The sequence below is a fragment of the Typha angustifolia genome, chromosome 9 (genome assembly GCF_048772165.1).
Source record: "Typha angustifolia cultivar Huaian chromosome 9, ASM4877216v1, whole genome shotgun sequence".
Classification (NCBI taxonomy): domain Eukaryota; kingdom Viridiplantae; phylum Streptophyta; class Magnoliopsida; order Poales; family Typhaceae; genus Typha; species Typha angustifolia.
This window is the reverse complement of record NC_133247.1, coordinates 10786124-10808158: the sequence shown is the minus strand read 5'-3', so window position 1 is coordinate 10808158 and position 22035 is coordinate 10786124. Positions and strand designations below refer to the sequence as shown.

At 35.6% G+C, this 22035-nt stretch overlaps 3 protein-coding genes across 5 annotated transcripts; 1 reads left to right on the top strand and 2 right to left on the bottom strand.

The window, feature by feature from the left end:
- The first annotated feature begins 589 nt into the window (after positions 1 to 589).
- On the top strand, positions 590 to 3396 carry LOC140767250 (DNA-directed RNA polymerase II subunit RPB7). Its single transcript, XM_073107095.1, has 6 exons — positions 590 to 754; positions 865 to 1030; positions 1113 to 1163; positions 1250 to 1315; positions 2484 to 2552; positions 3125 to 3396. Exons 1-6 carry the CDS (start codon positions 639 to 641, stop codon positions 3188 to 3190), a joined length of 534 nt encoding a protein of 177 aa, XP_072963196.1. The 5' UTR covers positions 590 to 638; the 3' UTR covers positions 3191 to 3396.
- Positions 3397 to 4137: 741 nt separating this feature from the next.
- On the bottom strand, positions 4138 to 5910 carry LOC140767773 (uncharacterized). Of its 2 annotated transcripts, none has more exons than XR_012105621.1 (2): positions 4783 to 4823; positions 4138 to 4351 (listed from the first exon to the last, which is right to left on the bottom strand). XR_012105621.1 is itself a non-coding variant. In XM_073107812.1 (2 exons), exons 1-2 carry the CDS (start codon positions 5892 to 5894, stop codon positions 4247 to 4249), a joined length of 396 nt encoding a protein of 131 aa, XP_072963913.1. In that variant the 5' UTR covers positions 5895 to 5910; the 3' UTR covers positions 4138 to 4246. The 2 variants fall into 2 exon arrangements, 1 of the variants encoding a protein (XP_072963913.1); XM_073107812.1 differs by lacking the exon at positions 4783 to 4823 and adding an exon at positions 5604 to 5910.
- A 4784-nt stretch (positions 5911 to 10694) lies between these two features.
- On the bottom strand, positions 10695 to 16815 carry LOC140767530 (pyrophosphate-energized vacuolar membrane proton pump-like). Of its 2 annotated transcripts, none has more exons than XM_073107471.1 (8): positions 16407 to 16815; positions 13632 to 14206; positions 13047 to 13426; positions 12871 to 12957; positions 12449 to 12779; positions 11467 to 11877; positions 11320 to 11379; positions 10695 to 11180 (listed from the first exon to the last, which is right to left on the bottom strand). In XM_073107471.1, the coding sequence occupies exons 1-8, from the start codon at positions 16648 to 16650 to the stop codon at positions 10974 to 10976; spliced, it is 2295 nt and encodes a 764-aa protein (XP_072963572.1). In that variant the 5' UTR covers positions 16651 to 16815; the 3' UTR covers positions 10695 to 10973. The 2 variants fall into 2 exon arrangements, with proteins under 2 accessions (XP_072963572.1, XP_072963573.1); XM_073107472.1 differs by lacking the exon at positions 16407 to 16815 and adding an exon at positions 15007 to 15429.
- Positions 16816 to 22035: the final 5220 nt, after the last annotated feature.

Below are 22035 nucleotides of genomic sequence, written 5' to 3'. Positions count from 1 at the left end.
AAGTTTGAGGCTTATTCTAGGGTTGTCACCCGTTTCCGACTCTTTTCTTTTGTGTATCAACTTATATTATATATCTCAGTTATGAGATGAATAAAATTTTTTGCCCGTAAGCTTTCTCTTAAAAGGAAAAAAACAATAAAAAGAAAATGCGCACCAAAAGGTGCTAAGAGAGACTAAGTATTCCATATATATCTCAGAAGCTATTTATGCGATAAGTTACAAATTATCTCGCTATCATTATGTCTAAAATTAAACTATTCTCTTAATCTTTCATTTATAGTACTTTGCTTCCGATTCAAATTAATATAAAATTATTTTTTTTTTCATCCATTCTATTTATGACCTGATAATTTATTTATAGTAGGTAGGATAACCTGATTATGTCTCGAATAACTCAATTATGTTTTGAATAATTCGTTTATGACTTTAACTCGATCCAACACGAATCTAACATGACCCGATCGGCCGATCGCCGTCCCCTCTCTACGACTAGCAATCCTCAAATCCCATTAGCCGGAACCGAAGTGTAGCGGGTATACGCTTCAACGAGGAGATATATATATATATATATAGAGAGAGAGAGAGAGAGAGAGAGAGAGAGAGAGAGAGAGAGAGGGGAGAGAGAGAGAGAGAGAGAGATGTTCTTCCACATGGTGCTTGAACGAAACATGCAGCTCCACCCTCGCCACTTCGGGCCGCACCTCCGGGATAAGCTCGTCTCCAAGCTCATGAAGGACGTGGAGGGCACTTGCAGGTTATACTCCCTTCTTCTCCCACCCTCTTAAGCCCTAACCCTAACCCTAACCCTAACCCTAACCCTAACCCTAGTCCGGATTGATGGTGGTTTCATGATGTGTGACGCAGTGGGCGGCATGGCTTCGTTGTTGCCATCACCGGCGTCGAGGACATCGGGAAGGGCCTCATACGCGAGGGCACCGGCTTCGTCACCTTCCCCGTCAAGTACCAGTGCGTCGTCTTCCGCCCCTTCAAGGGCGAGATCCTTGAGGCCGTCGTCACCATGGTCAACAAGGTCTCCTCCGCTTTCCTCTTTTGTTTTGCCTTCCTCTCGTTTTAATTTCCCGTCTGAGTTTGGAGTGATCGGCTTATGGCAGATGGGTTTCTTCGCGGAAGCTGGGCCCGTGCAGATTTTTGTTTCGAATCATGTAAGTGTAGAAGAATTTGATGGGTAGTGAGGTGAATGTATGGAAGACCCATAATGTATCTTATGCTGTGTTCTGTTTTGTTTCAGTTGATTCCTGATGATATGGAGTTCCAATCAGGGGACATGCCGAACTACACGACGTCCGATGGATCGGTATGCAAAATGCTTATGTGATTCCACATTATACTGATTTTTTATGCAAAATTAATCTTTATTGTTGTAAAAGGGGAGGGTGAAGCTTAGCCTCCTCTTCTCCTTTGATGTATTCAAGCAAAATCTTGAGTGCTCTCTTGATGTTACAGAGTGTCAAGGGCATTAAATGTTTGCGAGAAGAAAGATAACTAATTTACTTGAATTGTATTAGAGGATATGTCTTGTGGTGGAGGTTAGGGTCTTTCTCTACTTAGAATCGAGGAATTGCTGCAAATTTTAGATATGATTTTGCTGATACTTGTCAAGAACTAGTGAAATACTTTTTTGTCATATATCCTCATAACCTCTCCAGAACCTAAAAATGCTCCAAAATCCAAAGTATTCTAACTTTTATTCAATTTATGACTACTGATGACATCTATTGTTATCTTCTTTTAGATGCATAGTGTGAAGTGATGCTAGAGCACATCTTTAATAGTACCCTGATCCATTCTTCAGATTGGATTCTTGAATCCATTTAAAGCTTGATAGGTTGAAAAGCATCTTTAGGTTATTGGATGTCTACTATTAGACTCGTCCAGATTGTTCTGTAATAACAATAAATGACAAAGCTACAAAAGAAAAAAAGACAATGGATAAGTTAAATATTCTTAAAAATTATTTTTATTTGTCTGAACTAGGAAAAAAATGTGTGGTTATACATGTAACTAAGCTTAAGAAGCCTACTTCTTCCTTTTTCTTTTTGGGACTGGAGTGCATATTTATCTAACTTTAAATGTTTATATGGCAATAAAATGCAGGCTTTGATTTATAATTAATGCAAAAACAGTGTTTAAACCACAATCACTTTAAACAAGGTTGTAATTTTCCCTAACTTTTTTGTTGCATATTGGAGAATGGATCCAAGTTTACTCTTCCTTTTCTTGACTTGAGTACAAAACCTAGTATTTCACTTCAGTGACTCTAAACTCCAGGCTACAGTGTTCATCATAGCAGCTCAGATGTAAAATATTAGATTACATTATACAAAAGGGCACTAGACAGTCTTATCAAGAGTATCTGGCTTTTGTTGAGTTTAATCCCAGTGGTTTTCCTTCTTGCTCACTTCAATTTAAAAGCACTAGCTATGTATCTATTTCTGACAACTACTTTTGGTGATGGTTAACAGGTCAAAATCCAAAAGGATAGTGAGGTGCGATTAAAGATCATTGGGACCCGTGTTGATGCAACAGAAATTGTATGTTTCAACTTTTTTTTTTTCTTTCTGAAGTTCCTATAAATAATATTGACTGCTGATTATTTATTCTATGGACGAATCATTTTCATCCATTTAAGGTAGTAAGGTACTAATCTTTTAGAAGGCTTAACATTTCTACAATTATAGTGTTTGGACTTTCAATTACATCAGGAAATTTTTATTGCATAATTAGGATATCAGAGTGATGGCTACTATACAGTTGCTAGTAATTCTTGAAAATCTATGCATGGTGCTGAAGCATAGCCATATATGGTTGTCTAAGATATCTTCTCTACATGGAGTTATATTCGGGCATACACATCATTTAATTGCAGTATGGTTGCATCTTTGGTTGCATCCTTGAAACTTCTGATTTTCTCTGAATTTGTCAGTAAAGGTTAGACAAATATTCTGCACCTGTATCAACTTGGAAGTGGCTATACATTCATGTATATTATGAATTGTGATCTTCATCATCGTTACGATCATTTCATTGCAGTTTTCATCCATCGCCTCTTATCATGTCTCACAATTCATGAATTCTTTATCTAAGTCATCTTTTGTTTGTGCAGTTCTGCATCGGCACTATAAAAGATGATTTTTTGGGTGTTATCAATGACCCTGGTGCAGCTTCTTAGTGAGTCAGCTGAGAGGAAGCCACTAATACTGTACACTTGTGTTCCCTGTAATTTAAACTTTTGAACTGCCCTCCTGTACGAATTAGAAATATTTTTCCAGATCACCAAGTTCAGCGTAAAACATGATTGATCCTATTTACAAGAATTCCTGGTGTTAGACTAATTGTGAAGGTAATATTCTATTAAAACTCTCAAAACTTTTATCATTTCATTCTTTATATTTAAGGCTATTAATCCAGATTGTTCTCGAACAAGTTGTGTTTGATTCAAAGTTTTATTTGAGTCAACTCTCTCATTTAGTCATTCAATAAATGAGTCAAATTCAAGCCAAGATTTGAGCTTGACATATGAATTAGCAGAATATGAGCAAGGGTTGGTTAACTCGCCCATATATGGCTCATTATTGCTCCAATATATATATATATATGTATGTATAGAATCTAGCCATTAGAATTGAGATCTAGTGGTTATAATTTTAGTTTATTTTTGTATAACCTAGCAATTGAGTTGAGTTCCAAACTGGCTTGACTTAGCTCATCAACCTGAACACAACCTGGCTCGAATTCCTATTGAGCAGAACATGAGCTAAGATTTAAGTTCCATCTTTCCAGCTTTGCTCGTGTTCAGTTCGACCTGGCTCGTTGACATCCTGGTTTATGTTATCTTCTTTAATAACTTTTGTAATGTCTAAAATATAAAAAGTGGAAAACAAAAAGAGTACTTCTTTGCAATTAATTATTGTAAAACAAAAGGAGTATTTTAGTCCTTTTTTATATTAAAATTAACATATAACATATGTAAGTATTTGTATATATGTTAGAATTATATAAGGTGTTAAAAATGAAACTAGCAGAGAGGGGTGTGAAATGTATGTTTTTTGATCATCTCTATTGTTTTCTCATGACAACGGAAGATCATGAATCTAGATTTGGTTACAAAGAGTTGGATGAAATATTAAATGGTCCTAACTTTGGTGGCAAGTTTTGTCAACTGAAAAGAACATCTATCCTATGGTGTAACAAAGAATGATGTTCATTCATCATTACGTAAACCAAACTAGGTCTTCAATGCGTCGAAGTTGACCTTTAGATCTCTAGAGACAAGGGATGGAGATAGTTCTTGTTGTAGAACTCCTAGCAAGCCTGCATTTTTCCTTTCATCCTGCATAAGTAACGATGAAGAACGTTCAAAGCTTACAAGTAAGACCAAGGGCAGGTATTGATGCTTACAAATATAAGTTAGTGTTTGTCGTATAAAAAGCAGCAATGTTTGAAAGGTGGCGGATGGTGGGCGATCACCTCATGCCTAGCACTAAGGCGTAAGGCGAGCGACAAGGTGGTCAGTCATATAAAAATTATATATAGTATGTATATAATTTTTTATACTAATGTTATATTATATATATATGGTATATATAGTACATAATCACTTTAGCAGTAAGTTTTTTTTAACTAGTTACATATTTAAAAACAGTAAACATAATAATTAATAATTAATTACTGATTACTTCCTCCAAAGTAAAACACTAATTACTAAAGAGATGGAGAGAGAGAGAGAGAGAGAGAGAGAGTGGAGAGAGAGAGAGGCCATACTTTTGCTTGCCGTTAGTCGTCAGTTTTCCACAATTGGTCGTCACCACAGCTACTGCATGCAACTGTCGTTGCCGCATGCTGCCGTCGAAGAAGACAATCGAAAGAGGGGCTTGGGTTTAGGGTTTTGATCGAGAGAGAGAGAGAGAGAGAGAGAGTTTTACTATTTTATTTTTAAATATATAATGATTATTGGTTAGTCAGTCAGATTCGATCCATTAAACCGAATTCAACCTGTTTCCAACCCAATAGCACTTAATAAGCGGGCCGAACCACCAGCTTGCTCGACCACAATGAACTGCCTAGGCGGCCTGCTAATGCGGCACGTTGCCTTCTCCCAATGCCAAACTGGATGGCAAGGCAGTCGGTGTGCTGCCCCCGCCATGGTGGCAGCCTAAAGCGCCTTTAAAAACACCAGAAAGCGGTAGTAAATAAAACCTAAGAAAGGAACTAAAAATTACGATGGAAGGACATCCGGTAAAGATACTACAACAACATAAAAATAGTCTCATGAAGATATATTTATCAAAGTTGTTAATTGCACTAATATATATATATATATATATATATATATATATATATATATATATATAGTTGTTTTGTGACCTAATAGCTTATAGTTTTCTGGATAGTATCTAACATGATATCAGAGCTAGTCTTTCAAGAGTTTATGCGTTCAAATCTCATCAAGCTCGGTGTAACCCAATTTTTTATTATCTAATATGGTGTCTCTTATTATTCTGTATATATACGAGATGAATTTATCCAAGGGAAAATGTTAGAACTTTCCTCCCAATCCCTTCAAGAGGAATAGAAGAACATACCGTTGGAGAGCCTCCTCTTATTTTAGAACTCCTCAAATGCTGCTCTACCAAGCAGAGCTGCTGAGATATCTCCCTCATGAGCGCAGCTCTATCTTCCACGCATCCCAAGACCACCTTCTTCATGAGCCTGCTCTCCTCCTCCAGCAACTCCATCTTGGCATGGATCTGTTCAACCAATTCGCGTCGCCGAGATCGAACTCTACCCGTCCTCGTCTCGTAGGAATTGCCAACTGCCTTAGAATCTGAATCACCCTGCCCTCCTCTACACCTTGTGCTCATACTCATGATCATATCATCCCTTCCCCTGTTATCCATTTAATAGATAGATTTGAGAATGTTCCAAACTTTGCATGGAAGTAGAGCAAGAAAGAACCCAAATTTAGAGAGCAACACTAAATGAGATCGATGATCACAAAGTGATAGATCATGGATTCGAGTACATATGGAGTAAGTACTAAGACTTTGTGGAGCAGAGAGAGAGAGAGAGAGAGAGAGAGAGAGAGAGTGGTTCTCTGCAAGGGTTGTTTCTTTGCTTCTTGTACAAGAAAAGGAAGAGAGAGAGAGAGAGAGAGAGAGAGAGAGAGAGAGAGAGAGAGAGAAAGTTTGTAGTTTAGTAAGCCGTGATGATGGAGATGAACTGAAGCATTAGAGAGTTCCAAAATGAATTGCAGAGTTAATGGCTTCGTCTGTAACCTGAATGTTCGGATCCTGTGCAGGTTGTGTACTTAGACGGTCCAATCTCTGCAATACACGCACGGTGTGTACAGCCAAAAATATACTTCCAGTCCCAGTGGGACCCATATGCAATACATATTACAGCGGCTTTCATCACCATCTGATGCGAGTAAGGGATGGTCTAGGGTAAAGTCCATCTGGTCCAGAGAGAGTGTCCGGGCATGGCGAGAGCTATTCTCCGCTCTGAGAATAGCACTCCCATAGCGGCTGCAAGGAACCTACTTTAGGTTTGTCTGCTCGACTAGCAAAGGTGTGGGCGATCTGTCTGGGATTGTGTCTTGTTAGACCAGGTTGTAGTTTATGTCTCGAGTCTAATTCTAAGGAACCGGTGAAATATTGTTCTGGAGTATTTTATCCCTCTTTCTCCTTTTGTGGAAGTTAAAATCTCTCATATTTTTCAAGAATGTAACCGGACCGTCGATTGGGCAGCGAGTCAAAGTAGGAGAGCCTCCGTCGCTCTATCTTTTTGCGGCAAGGCGAATCAATCCCTTTTGAGTAATGCAATTTGCTTGATTGCGACTATGCAAAAATTTAGACAAAAATTTATAGTTGTCAATCGAAACTCCTTTAGGTAGGTTATTGAATTGTGTATAGACCACTATCCGATAGGGCTTTCAGAGAAACTCACACAGAGTAAGCTCACACCTAATCCAAGAGCCTCCTCTTTTACTAATTTATTTTTGCACTATCTATATAATTACTATTAAAAACATCTTAGATACATAACTGTGACTTAAACTATTATAATTAACATTAATATTACTGGACTATTTCCAACGTACTAGTGTCAGGAAATACTCGTGAGTGTAACGAAATTAATTTTTAGGCCCTTTAGAGACTATTTTATTTGTAATTTAGAGGAAAGAAAGATAATAAAGTTAAAAGTAAAATAGTTATTTAATATTTTTATATTAATAGGTGAGATAGTTTTCATAATTTAGAAGGCTAATGTGTAATAAAAATAAATAAAGAGATGCATATAAAAATGGACAATAATTGGGGGATCCTGTGTGTAGTTTTCAGTTGATAAAATAAAATTACAGGGGGTAGATTGTGAAAGTCCAAAGATATTTGTGTAATGTGAAAAATAAATATAAGAAACCATAGGGTGTTATATATAACATTTTAACCTTATACGTGGCGGCGCGGATCCGAAGTCGAATAGGTTCAAATTCGATCGTTGTGAACTTCCAAGACTGGAATTTTCTTTGCAGCAAATCTCAGTTCCCGCGGGAAACCGTTGTCGGAAAATACTGTCGCTATAATACTATCACTCTCTCCGATCCCAGAAGCACTTCAAGATCATCAAGAATTCCCTCTCGTTCTCTCTCTTACCTCAAGACCAAGAATTCCCTCGCGCGCGCGCTCTCTATCTCTCTCTCGGTTGGCAATGGCGACGAAGATGGCAGCACTACGATTACGTTCCGGTGTCCAATTCCGCCCCAAGGAGCCAGAGATCTTCGGCCATTACCTCCGCAAGAAGCTCCGCGGCGAGGAGTTGTCAGCCAAAGTCATGCCCGAGATTGATCTCTATTCCTATCACCCGGATCACCTCACTGGTAGGACTCGCCAAGATCACCTTTTTTTTTTTTTCTTTAGTAGAAAAAAAAAACGTCATCTTTTTTGGTTTTCTGGATCGGTTTCTTCTTTTCTTGATGTGGGTTTTCTTGTGTCTCAGCTCAATTCCCTTGCCAGAATCGATTCTTCGAGTGGTACTTCTTCACGTCGATCACCCGTAAGTGGGAGGGCGGCTGTCGGGCGTCGCGAGAAGCCGGCCCTGGCCGGTGGAAGAACACCCAGGCGAAGTCGGACGTCGACGCCGGCGGCTTCAAGGGCTCCAAGCAGAGCTTTGCCTACATGGAGAAGACGGAAGAGGGGAAGGAGAGGCACACCAAGTGGCTCATGGACGAGTACACCATCAAGAACTCTTCTGGGTCCGTCCAAGATCCCAAGAAGGTTACATCCACAATTCCTCTCTGCATCAATTCCTATTTGTGGCTTCTAATCTTGAGTCCGGCTGCGAACAATCTCACCGTTGTTTAATTTGTTGCAGCTGCATGAGTGGGTGGTTTGCAAGGTACATCTAACGCCAAGAGAGCAAGCCCGAATGGAAGCAGAGTTTGCTGCTTATAGGAAGAAGAAAGCTCGGGAGACGGCAGAAGCGAGGAAGAGAGCGGCTCCAGAGATGGCTGATACGAGGAAGAGGAAGGCTCCAGAGATGGCAGAGCCGGAACCACCTCGGAAGCAGCTTGTGTTGGCTCCTTGTTTCCAGCTCCAAGAGAGTAGCAACCTCCAAGTCCTTCCTTCTCCTGAAGAAATCTGTTGGTCTGATCTTTCTGAATTGATTGACATAGATTTATGGAGTTCATTTTGAGGATTCAGATTGGTTGGAGGAGTTGATTAATTGTATAGACTTCTTTTTATCAGATTACACTGTAAGATATAGGATCAATTTTGCTCTTTTGATGTCCTTTGGATGTCTGCTGATTCTATTGTTGGTTATGTGTTATTATTTCTGAATGAAAATAAAGTTGGCTGATGGTTGAAGTAACTTGTGAGTGAGTAATTGATTGCTTTAGATAGTGCTCTCTCTGTTTGTCTCTGAAAGACCATGTATAATTCTCCTCCCAAAAGCCAAAAAGAAAAAAAAGAAAATTTGTATATAACACCTTACCTTTTAGCTAAATTTATATTCACAACCTACGTTTTCACTATTTATAGATCAAGCCCTATTATTTAATTTATATTTGTAGAAACACCATTTGTTAGATTTTTACTAACACCGTTTGGGCAGATGGAAATATTCTGTCAAATTTATAATTAATTTTCTTAAATGACGAAAATACCTTTCTTCTTCTTCTTCCTCCCTATTTCTACTTCTTCTCTCTTCCTCTTTTTTTAGGATAGAACCTATAGCTTCTTTTGACGAAGAAAATGTAAGATTTTTCTTCTAACAACTCTCTCTTCTCCTCCTCTACCTTGGGTTTGATATTTTCTTTAGATTTAGTTTTAGATTTGGGAAATGACATAGCTTCGATTTTTGGAAATGAGACAACTTGGGTTTTACTATTTACAATAATTTCACTGATCAAATCCTGAACCTACATCCTATTTGAAATGTTGAAGTATAGATTTCAGAAATGGCATAACTATTAGCTAATTAATGAGTTTAAATTTACTTTTTATGTAGCTCCCAAGAGGATTAATGTCATCATCAATGAGCTCAAATTTGAGTTACAATGATGTGGGCGAAAACTTTAGTTGCCTTTGTGCTAGGGGTGTTAGCAAAATTCAAATTTCTAATATAAAGAAGAACAAAAATAGAACATTTTAAATTAACAATGATTGCATTGAGGGTTTTCTAAAATCTGAGATAGATTTGAGTATTTGTTGTGTTAAGTTTGATTAGATTAAATTAGGTTAGGTTGAGTTGGATTTAGGTTAAATTGTGTATATGTTGGGTAACTTAGACGAGGGTATTTTGATAATCATATTAGTGTAGTTAACTTAACCGTGTGGTTTGGTTAAGTTAAGCTAACAGAACTAACAGTAAGGTGTTTTCTGCAAATATTAATTGAATCATAGGGCTCGATCTACAAATAGTGAAAATATTGGATGTAAATGTAAATTTAGCTAAAAGGCAGGGTGTTATATATAAATTTCCAAAAAAAAAAAAGAGTTCTCTTCTTTTTTTGTCAGTAAATATCTGCTGAATTGCTAGATTTTACTTCTGTAATGGGGGCAGTTGGTGATAGTAATTAGCTTAAGCTCACTGCCCATGCTCAGCAATTGAACTGTTCCTCGTAACAGAGGGTAATAACTAATAAGAGAGCTGTAGATAACTACTTTTTCTGTATCCAGAAAATTGATTACTTCCTTCAAAATTAAGAAAGTTCTACCAAACAATGTGAAAAACCTGGAGCTCATCGCCTTTTAAATTTACTGATTAGGAGATGTACTATTAGAATTCTATCTGATTTGGTTTACCTGACACATGCAAGACATAGATTGTTATCCAATGCAAGTGATTGACTCTAAATATTAAATTGGTAATTGATGTACTAATTAATTCAGACGATGTGGAATGCTGTCAGGTTGTTAAGATTGTGGAATAGAACCACATGAAACCTGCACAGTTAGCTGAACTACAATAAGCAAATATATCCAATCAAGTTCCATTAGGCCTTTTGTTACATAAAGAAGAAGCAGCAACCAGAGTTATTTGTTGCTTGCTGCTGACATAATAAAAGATGACATAAAAATGTATTGTCTTCTTTAGTTAGATAGAGACATTAAAATGAGACACAAAAAGTAATAAATCCTATAGAAATTCGCTGAGTCTATTTGGAGATCAGGGACACAAGTTTTTCATCATCATAAATAATCTGAAGTTGTCTGGGAACAATAAATTTGGACTGCTCCTAGATCATGTAACCTGGGAACAAAAAATTATACTACTGCTACAAGACTTGAAAGGATAAAAAGAAAACATAATTCAGGTAACTAGGGCATGGAAGCGAGATATATATCAGGCGAAGAGGGCTGGGGGCTCAGCATGCAGAAGAGAAAGCTGGTAAAGAGCTGTTCTACTGAAATGCCGGCCTTTAATCTTCTATCTTCTCACAATAATATTGTTTAGAGGATCTTGAAGAGGAGACCTCCATGAGTGGCAAAGAAGGGAGCAAAGACGAGAGATTCAACAGCCATGAGCTTGATTAGGATGTTGAGTGATGGCCCTGAAGTGTCCTTGAGAGGGTCCCCAATGGTGTCACCGATGACGGCAGCCTTGTGGGGATCTGAACCTTTTGGTCCGAGGGTCCTGGCATGCTCTGAAGCTCCAGCCTGAACAACAAAGATAGGCAACAGTATTTATTAAAAATTGAGAGATCTTCCATTGTAACCAATCAACAAAGATAAGGTAGCGCCTTGAACTATTTGGGCATCAACAATCGAAGGATTATATACTTATATATTGCATTACCTCGATATACTTCTTCGCATTATCCCATGCACCACCAGTATTGGATGCAGAGATGGCAATCTGAAAATATTGACAAACATAAGAACAAGTCAGAATGAAAATTTACAAAAATCTTGAATAAAATTGATTCAAGAGATCAAAACTGACCTGAACACCAGAAACAAGAGAACCTGCAAGGACTCCAGATAGAGTTTCCACACCAAAGAAGATTCCAACAATAAGAGGTGTGAGCATGACGAGAGCACCAGGTGGGATCATCTCCTTGATGGAGGCATCAGTGGAGATTTTGACACAAGTTGCATAGTCTGGCTTACCAGTTCCCTCCATGAGACCAGGAATGGTATTGAACTGGCGGCGGACTTCTTCCACCATCTTAAGTGCTGCACTGCCAACACTCTTCATGGTCATGGCTGAGAACCAGTAGGGAAGCATAGCACCAACAATCAACCCAATGAAGACTTTTGGGGTCAGAACATCCACAGTGGATATTCCTGCACGACTTACAAATGCACCAAAAAGTGCAAGTGACACCAAGGCAGCTGAGCCAATGGCAAAGCCCTAGAAAGGAGAGGCCAATAGTTGATCAAATTACTGACATTGAATTGAGCAAAGAGCATCACGGAGTGGAAAAAGGAAAATCCAGCTACTTGAGGGACAACATACCACATATGTTACAAGACTAGTACAACCATACAACAAACCAGACAAACATAAATGATGGCACATACGGGAAGATACAGAAAGAGAAATTCACATTGCTAAAAGGAGAAGTTATAATTTGTATAATAGATGCTACAACAAATTGCAAAATTAACCACATGAAGAGAGTGCCCTGATTCCAGCTAAATAGAACATGCCATGGTCTAGATCAGAACTAAAATGTTAAAACTTTTTCGGCCAACTACTTTTCTGCCACTTATCAGACCAAACATGTGTCATATTAGAATGTATAAGAAAGCATCATGCAGATATGTTCCTTCACTTGAACAGAATTAACATATGCATATTCCATCTGTAACACATGGCATACTTATTTACATAGACAAAGAAAGTATCACTAAATTTAATGAGTAAGAAAACAATAAAAGTAAAATAAATCAGAACCAAAGAAAAAAACGAGTGGTAGTACCTTCCCAATGGCTGCGGTGGTGTTTCCTGCAGCATCCAGAGCATCAGTTCTCTCACGGATTCTGTGGCTCATTCCAGCCATCTCAGCAATGCCTCCAGCATTATCACTAATGGGTCCATAGGCATCGATAGCAAGACCAGTAGCAATGGTGCTCAGCATTCCAAGAGCAGCAACTGCAATACCATACATTGCAGCAAAACTGAAACTAAAGAAGATGGTGAAGGCAATAGCAAAAATAGGGATGATAACAGATTTGTATCCCAAAGCAAGCCCAAAAATAACATTGGTAGCTGCTCCAGTTCTGCAGGAATCAGCAACATCTTGCACAGGGCTGCCGAACACAGAAATACAGTTCAAATCAGAAAAGTGATTATTACAGAAGTACTTATGTATCATTATCAAGGATTAAATTTTATGCATACCTGTATGCATTGCTTGTGTAGTATTCAGTGACAAACCCAATAATCAAACCGGCAAACAAACCAAAAAAAACACAGAGGAACAGCTTCCTAGAAATTTCAGCACAGAGATAAGATGTTAGATGAATGAAAACAGTTAGTTGCCAAAGTAAAAGAGAGAAAACTAAAATATGATATACCAGCTTGTCACTGTCTTCTGGACACCAAAATTGAAGATTGTGAATGTTGATGGGAGTGCTAACCAGCTGACAATTGCAATGCCCACAGTCATAAGTATTGTAGAGATGATAAGCTGATACTTAAGCTGAGGCTCAATCTGCTTAACTGTCTTTATCTCCCATAAATCAGTTGCAACGAGAGTGGTGATTAAGCAGACTATGATACCCATAGAGCTAATAAGCAGAGGGTATAACATTGCAGTAAATTCATGGTTGATTCCAAAGGATGAAATTGAGGCAACAACAAGAGCTGCGCATGAAGACTCAGCGTATGAGCCAAAAAGATCTGATCCCATTCCAGCAATATCGCCAACATTATCACCAACATTGTCAGCAATTACCTATATGATAAAGATATACAAAGATCAGTCACACATTCTAATATTTTTAATATAGAATAAACTACAAAAAGCAAAAAGATTGATGGTGCAATAAACTTCCCCAACAAATTATGAAAAATGGCAACATGTAATAACCAATAAGCAACAAAACAAGGATAGAAGTACCATAACTATCAGTCTTAAAGGCAAGCAAAGAGAGTCTTACCGCTGGATTTCTAGGGTCATCCTCAGGAATGTTCCTCTCTACCTTCCCAACCAAATCAGCACCAACATCAGCAGCTTTTGTATATATACCTCCACCCACTCTCCCGAAAAGGGCCATGGATGAACCACCAAGGCCATAACCAGTAATAGCCTCAAAAAGACCTTCCCAATCATCACCATAATATAACTTGAATAAGTTGATAGCAATGTAAAGAACCAGCAGTCCATTTGCGGCAAGCAAGAAACCCATCACAGCACCAGAGCGGAATGCTGTAATAAAAGCCTTTCCAACACCCTTCCTGGCTTCTAAAGTTGTTCTGGCATTTGCATAGGTTGCAATCTTCATACCAAGGAAACCAGAAACAATAGAGGTGATTGCACCAAGCAAAAAGGATAAAGTACTGAAAATGGCATTGGCAAGGGCAGGCTTGCAAATTTTATCCTTGCTATAGGTGCAGGGCTGGCTCTTTGTGCTGAAGCCCTCAACAGATCCAAGGAAGAGAAAGATAAGGATTGCAAAAGCAATCATGAAGATTCCGACATACTGGTATTCAGTGAAAAGAAACGATGTAGCTCCTGTTTAGAAGGATAAGAAGAGATACTGTTAGATGCATAGAACCCATATCAGGGTAAGAAAAATTAGCTTCACTTAGCAGTTAACACTAAAAGAAACATTTGAAAAATATATAGATAAGGGTTGTGAATAACTAAATAGTTAAATACATCGAGAGCAAGATATTGTCAATATCAACAAACAAAAACGCCATTAACGTTACTATAGGAAAATTGGCAAGAACTAAGGATTATGATTTCTGAAAGCAGCTGAGAGAATTTGGTCCTTCCAATTGAGGTCCAACAAAAGCCAATCGCACATTTCTATAGACAGAGACATGTTGATCAGCTAATTTTGGTATTGTGAGTCAGTACAAACCTTAGCAGAAGACAAAAACAAGTTAGACAATTGACTTCACCAGTCAATACAATGAGAGCCAACCAAATTCAATCCACCAAATTTGGAGAATCATGATATCTATGCTATAGATTCAGGTAAGATGTCCAAGAAAGAATATAGACAGAATATTCATGAGTACATGACACAAGATGAAAAGGGCACCAAAAAAGGTAGTGCAGGCCAGAGGAAAGAAAATATCACGAGCATGGGAACATTTCACAATATTTGTTAGCTAAAGATTGGCATTTTTCTTTCAATTGATAAGCCACAAGCATCAATCTGTCAGTGGGGAGTCCATTCTGTAAAAATCACACCAATTATCTGGAATGTTGTTTACTAAGAAAACAAGTGGATATAATAGATAGGTCAATAATACCCATCTTTGCAAAGTTTCAAGAAAAATAGTCTCCAACTGGTTTCCTACCATATTTGTCTTCCCAACTTCTATGAAAACAGGATTCCAACTGTTTCATCTTCTCATCTAGATTCGGCGTAGAAACAATTCCCGTGCCAAAAGATAGGAAGGAATTGTAATCATTTTTCCAGTGGCCAAAACTGGTTAAACGAGATTGGGATTGGGAGATCATGTGACGAGATACAGAGCAAATATATCCAGTATCTTGTTAAATATACATTCCTGAGGGTGACCCTCATAATAACGGCTGAGTTAAGAATCTCTGTTCTCCAAGAACTCAAAAGCTTTTCAAGCTAATTGATAAAAGTATGTACCACTCTACAAACATTTAAAACAATAAAACATCACGAAACAAACAGAATTAAAACCATATGATCTCGCCAGAGCTTAAAAAAGGAAGGATATACAGGCAATTATGTTGTAAAGGGAGAAAGAAAAAGCAAACAAATAAGTTGATATACAATCTCATAATAAAGGACACTTGTGAGGACCACAACAAACAAGGAATTATCTCCTTAGCATGTGTAACTAAAGACAACCTTCAATTGGGTCCCAGAAGAATACTTTTATCACTGACCACCCAACAAATACTAGACAGCAGGTTATCTTAACAATAAAACCATCACAAAAAATCTTAAATGGTGGAAGGAAACACTAAAGTGTGGGCAGATAATTAAAGATAAATATAGCAGCAGAACATAAAATTAACAACATACGCCATAAAATCTATAGCGCAGTGAATAAATCAGAAACGCCAGCATTCTAAATAATCTAGACTATGAGCGTTGATAAACTTGCAGCATTAGTCTCAGGGGCACAACTTACAAGCCCAGAAAGGAAAATAACTGCACTACCGACCAACCATTCCTGTATAAGCAATCTGAAATATAAACAAAATTTATACCAACATGAAACCTAATCAAGAAATCATGCTTCCGGGGGCAAAACATAGATTTAGAAATCATGTAACAGTAAAATAACAAAAATCTGGAATGAAAAATGAACCATTTAATCTAAAATGAGAAAAAAAATTCAATTTTTCTGGGAGATAAAAAGGACACTATTCTCCCGCAACACTTGAGGCTTCAAACCCAAAAAAATGTGAAAAAAATTGCAGAAAATATCCAATCCGAACTTTTCGCTGCTTCAAACCTGATAAAAAAATGTGCAAGATGTATTTATAGTGCTTCAAATCAGAAAAACTCCAATATATTTTTTTCGGTTCTCCAAACTAAAGGAAAAGATTCGTCAAAAGCTAGTAAGAAAAATCTAGGTAAAGCGTCCAAAAGAAATTTCTCATTTTTCTCCTACCACAACGTGATTGAAACAACAACCCACAGATCATCTCTAACACCACGAGATCTGACTTAGAAACAAATCGTAACGGATCCAATGCAACTCCCTCTCACCTTCCGAGATGGCGCTCTGGATCTCGGCGCATTTGACGACAACGCTTTGGTCATCGAGTCCCTCCTCTTCCTCGACGAGGTACTCGTCGTACCCATTCTTCCTCCCCGGAGCCGGCTGCCTGTCCGCCGAGAACTTGACCTTCGAGACGAGCAGCCACTGGAGGAGCGCGAAGGCGATCCCGACCACGGCTGCCGCCGGGATCAGGATCTCCGTGACGAGATCGGAGAGGATAATACCAACCATACCTCGTAATTCGCCGCCGTGTCCTAGTTTCGCGGATCCAATCACCTAGGGTTTCGAGAGTTCCGAGGAGTTTCTCCCACGAAGATTGGGGAGTCAGTTGCCTTTAAATAGAGGAGGTTGGGCGACCAAGAGCCCCGAAGAGATGGGAGGAAACCTTTTGGATGGGGAGAGAGGGAGGGAGGGAGGGGTAGAACGGGAAGAGGATAAAAATGGTTATTTTTAAACAAAATTCCGTTAAATCCGTTACGGATAGGACGAAGCTATTTTGGGAAGCAGCACGACATTTGAAGCAGTTTTGCTCTCTGCTGTGCCCGCGGAGCAGTTTAAGAGAACATTTTATGTTAACATTTTTCTTTTTCTTTTTGGTTGAGCAAATTTACATTTTATCCCACCACCATTTAATTTATATTGACCAAATTAGAAGTAAAATTTAAAAATTCTCGTAAACAAAGTTGTAGAGAATTGTATAAACTTTTCAATGTATCTAAATTAATACCGATTAAATTTTAAATTATAAAAATATGATAAATATAATACATATTCATCGTTTAAATTTTAATCAGTATTATTTTAGATGTATTAAAAAAAATATCAAATTCTCTACAACTTTACTTCTAATAAAAATATTTAAATTTGATATTTAAATATGATTAAAAAAATTAACAGTTGTACATTAATTAAGACTACAAGGGAGTTAAATGCTTAAGTTAAAAATACATAAGAATATTAAAAAATTAAGTCAAACCATAGAAGAGCAAAATGCAATTAACCTAAGGCCTTGTTTACTTTGAATACGATCAATTCTAGAATATAGTTTTCTCTTTATTATTCCTAAAATGAGGTTTTTATTTTATTCTTATATTTATTTGTATTCTAGAATAAGGGTATAATTATTATTTTATATGTGATCTAAATTGAAGAGAAAGATAGAAAAAAAATATATTTTATTTTTCATAAAATTATCATGAGTATTCTTTGATCCGATAAAGTAGTTGATGGGATAGATATTAATAGTAAATTAGTAATTGAGTTAGTGTGTAATATAAATTATAATTTTGATAAATAATGTTTGTATTCTAGAATATAGTTATTATAATATTCAACTAGGCATATGTTTTAATAAGGCCATACCTTACTTAGACTAGAATCAAGCTTTTATTATTATAATTTGGCCTACTAAATGTGTTTCATTTCCATGGACTTCTCTTTTAAGATTATTTTATTTAGGAGAGATTGATTCCTGTGAATTGTTTGTTCTTTTGAGGGTGAGTTGCTATGATTCAATTCTTATAAAAGATGTTGTTTGCTACTGTATTCAATTAATCTTTGTTGTTTCATATCTATAAAAAGAGATCTAAAATGAACCCACAAGGATAAATTATTTAGAGATGCAAATTGTGAAGATCTCTTTTTATAAAGTTAGAATCTTAGTGCATTTCTTTTAGAACATATAATAAAGTTTAGGAACTAAATTAATTGATTACAAGTTTGAGGTGTCTTAATTACCACTACAAAGATATAGTTTGATTTGAAGATGGTAGGTGTAAAAGTTGGTTTGATACTAGTGAGTTCATGTGATATAATTGAACTCTAGACCTTCCAATTAACTCCACAAGATGATAATAAGTATGCTAAGTTTAATGTTTGATAGTATTAATTCATTTTTAACTAAGTTTTTTTTTTAGTTTGCAATGATATTTTTTTAGCCTGATAATATATAATTAGCACATATCCCTATGCAACAATAGGAATTATCAAGAGTTTCTACTATCCTTTAGAAGAAAAAAACAATAATTACACAATGCAATATTTTTCTCAATGATCCTGCTATGTTTCATTACTTCATCTTTTACTTTCTTTACTAAATCTCTTTGCATATTAAACTCATACTCACCATCAATAACTTCCACTCATCAAATAAAAATAAAAATAAAAATAGAGAAATTTGTATATAACACTATACTTTACGACGTAATCACAGTTAATATCCTATATTTTTACTATGTATAAACAGAGCCGTATGATTTAGCGAATATGTGAAGAAAACACCTGGGTTAGATTTGAACTAACACCGTGAGAATATTTCGTTAAGTAGAGATATTTTATTTTTAAAATAATTAAAATGTCTTTATTTCTTAAATGACTAAAATGCTCTTAATATTACTTGGTTGAGAGTATTTCGTAATTTTTTTAGTATAGTTAATTTAACTAACTGATCTAACGGTAGAATATTTTCTGCATATATTCATAAATTTTAATTTTATTAAAAGATGAGATGTTATATGTAAATTTCCATAAATATATGACAAAAGAGAAGCTTCCAATGATCATTGAAATTAACAACATTAAGAATCTAGAAGAGAGGAAGTGATAGCTAGTCATTTCAACTTGCAAAAATGGGCCACAACAGGTGGCTGATTGAAATTGGACACCATCAATCATTAATGGGACTATGATGGATTCTGTACTACAAGTATTTCCTTTTGAGCTCTAAAGATAAAAAGGAAGAGTAAATCAAAGCCATACATCATAAGAGAATGATGTGGGAAGTGTGAAAGGATGACAATTTCTATGTTTTGAGCCACATGGATTTGCTACCATCTCTTTCTTTGGATCATTAGATAGCTTAATTATCTTCCACCCCATGTTTAATTGCAATGTCAAGTTGGTAGATATCCTTCATTACAGACCTTAACACTTATGTATAGAGTTTTGGTTTCAACAACAATGTTGAATGTCTACGATATAGGGGTGAAAGGGTCGGATTAACTACGGCCGGATCCACTATCCGACTCGACTCGAATCGAATTTGGATAAAAAATTTCTATCTGATTTCGATGTGGATAGAATTTTTTTGAAAAAAATTTGGATACCGGTCGGATATATTTTCCGGATTCGAATAGGGATATCGGATATCTGTTTATCTGCATATTTTTTTAAATAATTTATAGTTTTTAGTTTGCTTATTTAAATAGTAAATATTAATATTGTTACTAATAATATATTATATATTATTTATAGAGATTAATTTTTCTAATTTCATATATTTGACATACAAAAAAATTATTTGTTGTAAAACTCTTAATAATTTTGTGTTAATTATATCTAAATAAAATATTATAATTATTTTAAATTCAATCAATATCCGTTTAAGATTTGATCCTCTATCCGAAGATTATTCGTATTTGTTTATTTTGGATATGATTTTAAATTTTGTTATCCGTCCAATATTCGTATCCGAATTCGTATCTGGACTAAAAATATGAATCTGGATATGGATTGAGCACTATCTGATCCGTATTCGATCCGTTTTCACCCCTACTATGATAGTTAAGAACAAATATATCTACACTTGTGAATAAATTGGACTAAGGTATCAATTATATATATATATGTTAGTTCTTATGAATGAGTAGAAATATCTAGCTATGATAAAGACAAAAACCAACTCGTCTTTTAGATATATTTGTATTTATTAATAATCATATTAGATCATAAGAAATATTCTAAGCATATCCTAATTTTTTTAATGAAAATATATGTTTTTGTTTCCTCCCCCTTTTTGCAAACTTGCAAAATGAACCTCTTGAAGAGCATATTTTATTATTAGTTTAAGAATTCACAAAAATTGAAATTAATAAATTAAAATAATTAAATCCGTTGTTATATAATTGTAATACCTATGGTGAAATCGTTACATAACAACTGTAAGTTAAATAATAAAGAGTGAATTAATAGAGGATTAACTTAATATGGATCTGAGCCACTATTTCATTAGCATTTTCAACCCTTTATTTTATTTACTAGTACTAAGTAATATCTTTTTTCAAATAACACAAAAAATAGATTCTATATTTCATAAATATTATATGCCAATTTTTAAAAACAAAACCAACATTTGTATTCAAAGAATATTGAATGTTCTAATTATCCTTTTGCAAGTATACTCATAAAAGAGGAGTTGGTTTAAAGATATCAAAGGGAAGATCTATTTTGCAATAAAATTCTTAATATTGGTGACTATTTATATAAAGGACTTAAAAAAAGGTTAATTATGTTTAGCCTTCTAAACTATTATTATTTTCACATACATTTCTTGAAAATTTTTTCAATCATATAAACCCTCTGATCTAAAAAAATTCTTAGTTTTGAGAGTTCATAATTTAATTGAGACATTACAAGTTAGCTTTAATTTTCTTTTAAAAGAAGTGTGAGTTTATCGGTATCCCACTAAATATCGATATCCTTAAGATTCGAACCCGACCGCCCTTATACAATATTAACCTATTTAACCAACTGAGTTCTATAATAATACAAAAGGAGCAAATTACTAAAATGATGTTATATGTTTATCATCTCAACTCATACAACCTACCATCTCAATGATTTCCTAAATAAATACCAAACCCAACATCTAGAATCTCTCAAGCTAATTCCAAAACCACCAACCTTGATGTCTGTGTATAAACTCATGTCAATGATGTCATGCACACTATGTTTTCCATTTTACTGATCAATCCTTCAATCCTTTTCTCTTGATCTGGGTCTCTACCTTTTTGAAATCTTTTTAAGGAAGAGTACAACATGTCTCTTACCAGGATAAACACATTTAATACTAATTGTTTGATTAATTGTTATCTAAAGATGCAACATCTAGCTTGAATATTGTAGTTTGGTTTAATGTTTTTAGTTTTGTTTAGGTTTTTCTTTTTGTGTGTGTATACTCTTTAAAAGTTTGTCCATCAAGTAATATATTATTTGTGCAGATACCTACTCAATTAAGCTTTAAGTCAAGTCTCAATAATTTAATAGAAAAAATAAAAGTACTCCTCACTAAGAAAAATTTATGAAAAATATGATATGGGTAGTTTCAATTTTTAAAGTCTTAAGTGTTTAAATTAGAATGGTTAATTAACTCTAAAGGGTATTCATGCCATTAGGGCTTTAAATGGTATACATTCGGAACCGTGTGTTTTGACGAAAAATATTAAATTTAGAAAGCATGTAAGTAAATTATAAGATTTAAATGGTATATATATAAAAAAAAGAAACCTAATTTTTAAAACCAAGCTTATGCCTTCTCATAAACTTATTTATTCAAATCATCCACTCACGAAATTTAAATATCAAAGGGGGTTTGTTTTGGGCACATCAACTACTACCTCATGTATTAGGCACAAAATTGCTAAATTTTTTAGTGTTTTACATAAGACATGCAAAACGTTAATAAAGTTAGTACTGAACTATTTTCGTTCCATGTTCAAATCATATATCTTTCTCTAGTTTAACTGACCGTAACACAATAAATTTCTCTAATTTATTTGATTGCAATGTGATATTTCTGTCTAATTTATCCAATTGTGGCATAATGAAACTCTCTGATTA

What these genes read in the sequence shown, in the direction of transcription:
- LOC140767250 (XM_073107095.1), top strand. Translation starts at nt 639, where the DNA reads ATGTTCTTCCACATGGTGCTTGAACGAAACATGCAGCTCCACCCTCGC. An exon ending in TCGTCACCATGGTCAACAAG is followed by an intron (nt 1,031 to 1,112) that starts GTCTCCTCCGCT and finishes GGCTTATGGCAG; the next exon opens with ATGGGTTTCTTCGCGGAAGC. An exon ending in AGATTTTTGTTTCGAATCAT is followed by an intron (nt 1,164 to 1,249) that starts GTAAGTGTAGAA and finishes GTTTTGTTTCAG; the next exon opens with TTGATTCCTGATGATATGGA.
- LOC140767773 (XM_073107812.1), bottom strand. Translation starts at nt 5,894, where the DNA reads ATGATCATGAGTATGAGCACAAGGTGTAGAGGAGGGCAGGGTGATTCA. An exon ending in TAAGAGGAGGCTCTCCAACG is followed by an intron (nt 4,352 to 5,603) that starts GTATGTTCTTCT and finishes TTACTTATGCAG; the next exon opens with GATGAAAGGAAAAATGCAGG.
- LOC140767530 (XM_073107471.1), bottom strand. Translation starts at nt 16,650, where the DNA reads ATGGTTGGTATTATCCTCTCCGATCTCGTCACGGAGATCCTGATCCCG. An exon ending in TACACAAGCAATGCATACAG is followed by an intron (nt 12,780 to 12,870) that starts GTATGCATAAAA and finishes TGTGTTCGGCAG; the next exon opens with CCCTGTGCAAGATGTTGCTG. An exon ending in CCACCGCAGCCATTGGGAAG is followed by an intron (nt 11,878 to 12,448) that starts GTACTACCACTC and finishes TCTCCTTTCTAG; the next exon opens with GGCTTTGCCATTGGCTCAGC.